The following is an 8,457-nucleotide window of genomic DNA, read 5'->3' on the forward strand; positions in this document are numbered from 1 at the left end:
GGAGGGTTTTTTGACAGTGGATGAAATGTTAACAGAAAAGTGCTGATTCCAGACAAGATCCGCTGCGGCCTGACAGCGCGGCGGTATAAGACCTGGAGTGACTCACGGCTCTGTCTGCAGGTCTCAAGGCTCCGCTGAACTGAGGAATTACATTCCAGCCACATGCTGTCCAGGAAAACAAGTGTTTCATCGAAACAATTAGAGGCTGATACTGAACTATTACTTTAAACCCAGTAACGGCTGAAAAACACTGTACATTGTGTCTATTTGCCCATTTCATTTTTTTTTTACTATTCTTTGATGTTTTACTAACAAATAGATTCATTGAAACACAATTCCAGGTTAATCGAAGATGGAAAGAAATGATACGGTGCTGCTTTAATGTCAGCCGAGCTGCGTATTATCACCACAGAGCAAGAGAACTGGTCCTGATTAATTCGATGCTTTTCACCTCCAAATAACAACACTGTGGAAGGAGCCTGTGGTTAAGATTTCATTTGGTAGCTGCTTTGGGATGCTGGCGCATATCTGTGTGTGTGTGTGTGTGTGTGTGTGTGTGTGTGTGTGTGTGTGTGTGTGTGTACATCCCACAGGGGCTCCGTCTAGGGTGGATGCTGCATTGCTGTTACAAATGATCCTGTGGGAGACTCGCTGACAGCCGAGCCCTGTGCGGTTCCACATGCCTCCTCCTCACACACACACACACACACACACACACACACACACACACACACACACACACATACACATACACGGGGTAAACTCCCACTGCACATACTGTCAGTTCAGAGAAAATGTCAATCAGCTTGTCCGAGTCAGCTATAAAGAGACGTGTCCACGCCAGCAAAATGCACTTTCGCTGTCCTTGTCCTTCACGACTTCTGACAGTAAATATTACTGTTCTTGCTGGGACAATTCCTCTATTCTACTTTTTCTAAAAGGGATCAAGGGAGGGCATTTTTTGCTGAGCGTGTGTGTTTCCCACCTGGGAACCACCCAGTGCATTGATTCTGGACATTATGAGAGGTTAGCCAAGGTAAAGTTATTAGAGTTTTAGGTAACTTAAGTGGAAATGTGATTAAAGATGTCATAATTTACACTGGGGCCTGTCCACTGAAGTTGTTTGCAGAGCACTCGGGTGTTGATATGCTGTATATTGATAATCTATCTGACAGTTCAGGTGACACACCTGGTATTAATTAGCTGCTGTTTTCTACCTGCTCCTTGTGATTTTTATAGAAAAAACGAAGGCTTGAAACAACCAATATGTCTTCTTTAGTCGGACAATACCATTATCATCAAGCTGGAATCTATAAATATCAACAAAAGTAAGTCTGAGTAAACCTTTTTTAATTTTTTTGCACAAATAACAATACGGGAGGCAAGTCAACATTATAGAAACTTAAAATACTACAGTTCATTTCCCAAATACCAACTACCATGCTACTTTATGAGGCCAACTTGCAATGTTAAACAGGGGCAGTGGTGCTGTTGCAATCAAATATATTTGGTCGTGTAAACTTGCTGCCATCTTGTGGTGAAACATGGGGAAACACGGCCCTGTTAATATCTGATAGCACCGGTAAAAAGGACGTCCGTGGTTTTAAGTAATAATTATCGTCTCAAAGTGGCACAATGTCACGCAGAGAATGGCGCACGTTGAATTCTCGTTAAATAACCCCATTGTCTCTTACGTCACACTGAAATGTACGTTGATTTAACTGTTATGCAAACTGCGCATGACTTGTTTGTCCCTCATCGCTTCCCGTCGTTGTTTTCGCGATAGGGAAGGAGCTCATAGTAGGGTCGCGGACGTGCGATTTGCCAGGTAAGAACAACATGTACTTTTCAAGATATAATGCCGTTAACATATGTATATTTGTCGTTTTCTTAATCACGTTGTCGGCTGTTTTGTGCACTCGTCATATCAAGTTAGGGAATGTAAAATACTTCCTAAAAAGGGAAAGTGTCAAAGTAAGCGATCAGCTGATCGATGTGTTAGCAAACAACTCGCTAACGCTAGTAGCTAGTTAGTTAGCTGTTTTGTTTGCTTTGAACCGAACACATTTTGAGACGATGTACATATTAAACGTCTTTGTTACTTGTGAATCGAGTGTATGACAGACTTGGACGCTGCCCCGTGAAAGATTGCATCATGTCAGCTAGCATGTGTGTTATAACTAACTGGTTAGCAAACTTCAGGTTAGCTAGCTAAAGCTTGTTTTTAAATTTCAAAAAATACACACAGTCCAAGTTGTCCTCATTGTTGTTGTTTTTAATCCAACAGGTTAAAGTCAGAGGGAGAAGGAGACGAACCACAATGTCCAGTAGTGTAAGTTACATAACACACTAAAATACAGGCAATTTCCCAAGATGTTGCTTATCCTACAAATTACATGCAAAACTGAATTGGGATTTTTGTTGAATCACTGAAATGCCGATAACGTTTTAAGCGAGTAAACATGGGTCTGCATGTTTACCTAAACACACAAGTGTGTGTGTGTGTGTGTGTGTGTGTGTCTGAGAACAGGCTTCAGTCCTGCACCTTTCTTAAGATGCTTCCGGCTGTTAACAAATGCCTTTTGCTCCCATACAGGTGCTGTGCGGTCGTGGCAGGTTGGTTCTGTCTAAGACTGCCGGCCATCAAGCATTCGCTGCCCTCCGTGTCGGCAGAACCAGAACCTTCTCTGCTGCAAGCTCAGATGAGCCTTACGTGGCTGCATCACACACAGACTCAGGTGAGTCGTATAGTATGTTGTGATGACGATGTTCCAGGTGCAGGTCTTCAGCAGCAAACTGAGGGTTTGTCAGAACAAAGGAATAAATAAAGACGCGTGTCTTTGTCACGTCCCCTCCAGGCCCCAGGACCGTGTGGCCCGACGAGAACATGGGACCATTCGGACCACAAGACCAGCGCTTTCAGTTACCGGGTAACGTCGGGTTCGACTGCCACCTGGAGGGCATGGAGGACCGGAAGAAGACTCCGGTCCACAGGACGGTGCCGGATGTACTGACGGCCCCGAGCTGCACAGAGAGGCACCAGTTCATACTGGCCCAGTTTGTTAATGAGTTCCAAGTACGTTTTTGAATCGGTTTTGTTTGAACTTGTAGCTACCATAGAGGTCACTGAGGTTATCTTGTTGTTTATGTGTTTTTATTCATTTATTTGTGATTTTGACAACCTTGGGGGGGACGTATATCCATATAACCGTAGAACATTTAGATAGATTCTTCACTTGCCAGGTATCTCATTATTAATTCCAACACATGATATAAACAACTACTCAAAACACTGTAGTACACGGCATGTAGCCACATTTACCTCTCGGGTATAATTTCCAAAGAAATTCATATTATCTCTCAGAATAAGTGATTTCCAGTTCTCAAAGCTGCTTTGTTGTGTGTGTGTGTGTGTGTGTGTGTGTGTGTGTGTGTGTGTGTGTGTGTGTGTGTGTGTGTGTGTGTGTGTGTGTGTGTGTGTGTGTGTGTGTGTGTGTGTGTGTGTGTGTGTGTGTGTGTGTGTGTGTGCGTGCGTGCGTGCGTGCATCAGGGAAACCTCGGTACCATAGACACGAGAGTCCATAAAGCTGAGCAGTACTTTAATCAGACGGAGACAGACTGCTCCATAAATAACTGCCCTGAGCTGCTAAGGAAAGGTAAGGGACCGTTATTCACCATCGGATTATACACTGACTCCTCATAACCTGAAGTAACAAAACTCTGTGTGTGTGTGTGTCAGATCTTGAGCTCATGTTCCCCTCGGCGCCCACCACCTCCATCACAGTTGTGACGGTCACACAGAGTAACGGTCGGTGTGAGGAGGCAGCAGAGCAGGACAAAGACCAGCTGCTGCACAAAGTCAGTCGTGTGATAGTTCATCACTGTACGAGTTAAGAGATGCGACGTTGAAACGGCGTACTGACGTGCGTTTTCTCCTAACTGCAGTTTGTGAGCGGAGCGAAGGAAATGTGCTTCGCTCTGTGGACTGCAGGCTACTGGGCCGACTTCATCGACCCAACAACAGGAGCAGCTGTGAGTTGCTCTTGTTTGCAGTCGGGATTTCTTGCATTAACGGTGATTCGTCCTCCCTGTTTACATCGCCTCTTGTTCCCCCGACAGTTCTTTGCATCTCCATCAAGTCAAGCCAAACTGCGGACGGAGGAGGAACTAAGAGATTTGGGCTTCCACATCGAAGTGTCGGGCTCCTGCACAGTCATTCGCCACATCCTGAGAGGAACGCCTCAGTTTGTGGGGACCGTTTTCACCAACGCACCCGCTCACAGTTCTGCCATCGCGAGACTACAAGGACTTTCAAATGTGCTCGCTGATGAGGAATAGGCTTTTTAAAAAATGATATATTTCCCAGAACGAAATCCAAGCGAGGCGTCTTATTTATGGTTTGAAGGAGCTTGGATCTCGTTAGTGTTGGTTCTCGGTCGCAGCAGTGAAAGGTTGTGCAGAGTTTGTCGTACTGTAACAAGGACTTGACTCTAAAGTAGACTTCGCTGCTGGTCTACCCGGCTCACCCTGCACTACATCAGAGGCCTTTCAACGCGTAACATCTGCTGTTTGAAGAGTTAGTAGCCGATGTTGCCCCTTCGGATGACATCATCTGTGTTTTACGATACTAGAGCCGTGGATTTGAAATAGAAACGCAGATATCAGGTCAAAAACTTTTCAAACAAACGTGTACAGTGTTGTTTTGTTTCCTCTTATCTGTTGCACAGAATGTGAAGACGCGTGTGTGTCCTGTTTGATTTGAATCACTACAGTTGTGACCGTCAGAACTGCTGAGCCAATAAAGTGACTTCTCATCCGGCTGCAGAGATATCAAGTATACTTCCAAGTACCGAAAAGAAAAATACTTATGCAGAATGGCCCATTTCAGGTTTGTTTATACAATATTGCCTCATAATTTGATAAATTGACGTGTACGTTTCTAATGTCTAAATAATAGTTGTCGTGGAGTAAATGGTACAATATTCTCAAAATGTAGGAGTAGAAGTATAAAGTTGCATAAAATGGAAATACTTAAATAACAAGTACCTCAAACGTGTACATGAGCGGAGTACTTCAGTGAATGTATTTTCCGCCACAAAATGAAGATCCAGTCAAGCAGACTGCATTGAAACAACCTTGTTGTCAGACATGTCAGCGGGGAGGAGATTCATTCAAATGCTCACTGAAACAAACGTGGTGCTCGCAGACACATTTTTACAAGACGTACTGCCTCATCTGACGTTTTTATTTTGCGGTGTTGACATCTTGATCATCTGTGAGCCTGAAGCTAGACTCAATGAAAGCTGCTGCTCCTTCAGGGTGCAATGATTCCTTCTGTCAAAACAACCAGAAGACATTTGTCTCACTGAACATTTTATTGAACCTATAAAAAAAAACTGACTGCGTTTGTGTCTGTGTGTGTGTGTGTGTGTGTGTGTGTGTGTGTGGACTTTTAAGTTGAGCTTGTGTGTGTATACTTAAACAGTGGTGGTCTGTCTCCACCTAGTGGTTGGTTAGATGTACTGCAGAGAGGCTGAAGACAACACGAGCTGGATAGTTTTCATTTGATCTAACAGACTCTGACTCCACAGAGCTGTTCACCGCTTACTAAAGGTCTGGCTCCACACATTATCATCCTGCTATAAGAAAAACAAGTTTTTAACCAAATTATCTAATCTGAAAAAAAAGAATTGTCAATTTTTGTCATATTTTTCACTGTTAGTTTTATTGTTGATTCCAATGCAGATCTTGAAAGTCAAATTGATGTAAAAAAAACATACAAAAAAACATTACTGATTTCCCGAGCAATTTAATATTGACAAAACCTTAGAAAATACACACTAACAGGGCAACATTAACACTGTTACAACGCATAAATATATTAACAAAAAAGCTTCAGCATATTGTAAAGTTGTCAAAGAGGAGGAAGAGAAGAGAGAAAACCTCATTTGAAGGGAAGATTATGTCGTTAAAACAGTTAATTGCATTTCTGTGAGTTTCGTGGTGGTTTGTGAAACATCTTAATGCAGTTATCAGATAACGTGAACATGATAAGAAGAGAGATGAGATTAATGCATGTGTCATTGTTCTTCACCTTTAGCAAATATTTACACAAAAAGTGTCCTTAAAGTTGGGTCAGATGCAGAGTTTTCCCTCTCAAACGTGTCCAGCTGTAAAGATGCCCATGATGACGACGACGATGATGAAGGAGCTCGGCGTTACAGGAGGGAACCCTCTGCTGGAGCTGGCCAGAGGAGAAGTCGAGGAGAAGACGGAGCTGCTGGCGTTCCTCGGCACCAGCACGTTACAGATGTTCCCCTCGCAGCAGGACGAGCACATCTGCCGGACGAGACCGAGACGTTGAGGGGACGTCCTCCTGATTCCGTACAACACTCTTATCTCTTTTCCCTCCACCTACCTGATGGCCGTTATCGGTGACGCCAGCACAGCCGGTGAACAGACAGTCCTTCAGGGCCACGCAGCGCTTGGTCACGGACACACTGTTGCCATGGTTATCCATCATGTGGAGCGTGCTACAGTATCTGGCATCTGGAAGACATGGCACACCTTCACTCCTGGACTATTTCTTCACTACTGACAATAAGCAGATCTCGTCTTTGTAGAAGTGAGTTTGCATTTAGCTCAGTGTCGCTGAAACAGATGAGGCCACGTACCTTTTGGACAGTAAACATCTGGCGCCCAGCGGTTACACTCGTAGTTATCTGCGGCGTCTTCACACGTGAAGCACTTGAAGCCGCCAGGATGGGGTGTAGCTGTGGAGGACACACACACACACACACACACACACACACACACACACACACACTTAAGTTCTCTTGAGTCTGTGATGTCTGATCTGATCACAACATTCAGGATTTGAGTGTTTGTTAATACAGGGTTTCACTGTTTGAATTAATGCACAATTTAAATACTGATTCAACCGAGGACTTCCCCCCCCCCCCCCCCCCCCCCCCCCCCCCCCCCCCCCACACACACACACACACACACACACACACTCTTGACACACTCCAGTCAGCGCGGTCGAGTGGCACCAGCGCTAAAGGGACGAGTTTAAAGGCTTTGCTGCAGGAAGTCTCTGTTAACAGTAATGGATAGACTGAAGAGGACAAAGAACCACTCACTGCCGTTTGGACTCGAAGGACCTTACCAGTCCTCAGACAGCGCTACTTGACTTGCACCACAGAGGAAGTGATGGCGGAGCCTCTCACGGAGAGTCCGCTGTTTGCGCTTGAGCGTGGAATGTGGTGAAACTGTACCTCTACCACACCTAGGGGCAACCTCCGGGTCTGAAAGGTGAAGCCAGCTGGAAGTGCCTTAAACCTGCATTCTTTCTAATGACCAGCAGGGGGCGACTCCTTAAAAAAGAAGTCTGATTGTATAGAAGTCTATGAGAAAATGTTAGTTTCTTTCCTACTTGAGGGATGCAGCAGGATGATGTCCGTCATGGAGAAGTCCCGTGACTGGACCGTTGTCAGCCAATCAGCAACGTTGGTCATGAGCAGCACCCAGGCCACTGTTGGCCAGGCCTCCATCTTTGGCCCAAAGTTCCTTCATGCACTTTGCGTTGGCACTTTGAAACTCTGCGGGAGAGAAGGGGACCATGAGCAGCAGAGATAGGTGGGCTCAGATAAACCCCCAAGAGGAGCACCGTAATACATTAAATATATATATATATTTTTTTAAAGAAATTTCGTAGCTGCAGTAAACGCAGAACATGAAAACAAATGCCTGGAAGCTAACATCTAATAATAGCAGGAATGATATAATCTATGAAGCTGATCAGCTGTGTGTGCTGCTCACGCTGTGAGCTGGCTTCATTATTTAAACGTCAAAAGGAACCCCAGCAGTCTGCAGACATCTATTATACATATCAACACTTCTGACATAAACATGAGTTATGTTTCGATTACATTGCCTCTTTGGTCCTCTGGGGTTATAAACATTGGTCCTTGCTTGCCAGATCCTTTTTTTCCAATGTCATGCAATGGATCATTTATATATAAACCGAGTCAGTGTGTATTGTCTTTTATTGCGACTCCTTTAAATTGTTCGCAGCAGCAGGTCTGCTTCAGGCCTTATTTACTTCCATATTGTTTCCTTGGCTAAACAGACCCACAGCCCCATTAATAAAGGGTCCAGTGTGTGAGGGAACTTATGAATGCAGAGCAATTTACACAAGCGCTATACCTCTAACAGAGATGTAATGCTCAGGCAATTCACTCTATTGGATAGAGGAACAATATGGGCATCTTAATGCAGCAAGAAATAAGTTCATCATTCCAGACTCCATCCTTCACATCCTTCACGTAAAAACTCAAAAAGCTCACACTAGAGCCAGTGTTTGGTTTGTCCGCTCTGGGCTACCGTAGAAATATGTTGGTGCAGCATGCTGCACTCAGTGAAGAGGATATATATGTAGATATATGCAGATAATAA

General features: G+C 44.4%; 2 protein-coding genes across 2 annotated transcripts; one reads left to right on the forward strand and one right to left on the reverse strand.

The window, feature by feature from the left end:
* The first annotated feature begins 1,779 nt into the window (after positions 1-1,779).
* Positions 1,780-5,377, forward strand: mmadhca (metabolism of cobalamin associated Da). The gene is made up of 8 exons (XM_079185994.1): positions 1,780-1,828; positions 2,288-2,332; positions 2,597-2,738; positions 2,859-3,076; positions 3,551-3,656; positions 3,740-3,858; positions 3,946-4,032; positions 4,120-5,377. The coding sequence occupies exons 2-8, from the start codon at positions 2,321-2,323 to the stop codon at positions 4,336-4,338; spliced, it is 903 nt and encodes a 300-aa protein (XP_079042120.1). The 5' UTR covers positions 1,780-1,828; positions 2,288-2,320; the 3' UTR covers positions 4,339-5,377.
* A 779-nt stretch (positions 5,378-6,156) lies between these two features.
* Positions 6,157-7,553, reverse strand: LOC306715326 (ly6/PLAUR domain-containing protein 6-like; the record flags this gene model as incomplete). Its single annotated transcript, XM_079185644.1, has 4 exons — positions 6,157-6,339; positions 6,419-6,549; positions 6,675-6,773; positions 7,436-7,553. The coding sequence occupies 4 exons, from the start codon at positions 7,551-7,553 to the stop codon at positions 6,157-6,159; spliced, it is 531 nt and encodes a 176-aa protein (XP_079041770.1).
* Positions 7,554-8,457: the final 904 nt, after the last annotated feature.

Source organism: Pholis gunnellus (genome assembly GCF_910591455.1).
Source record: "Pholis gunnellus genome assembly, chromosome: 24".
Taxonomy (NCBI): Eukaryota; Metazoa; Chordata; class Actinopteri; order Perciformes; family Pholidae; genus Pholis; species Pholis gunnellus.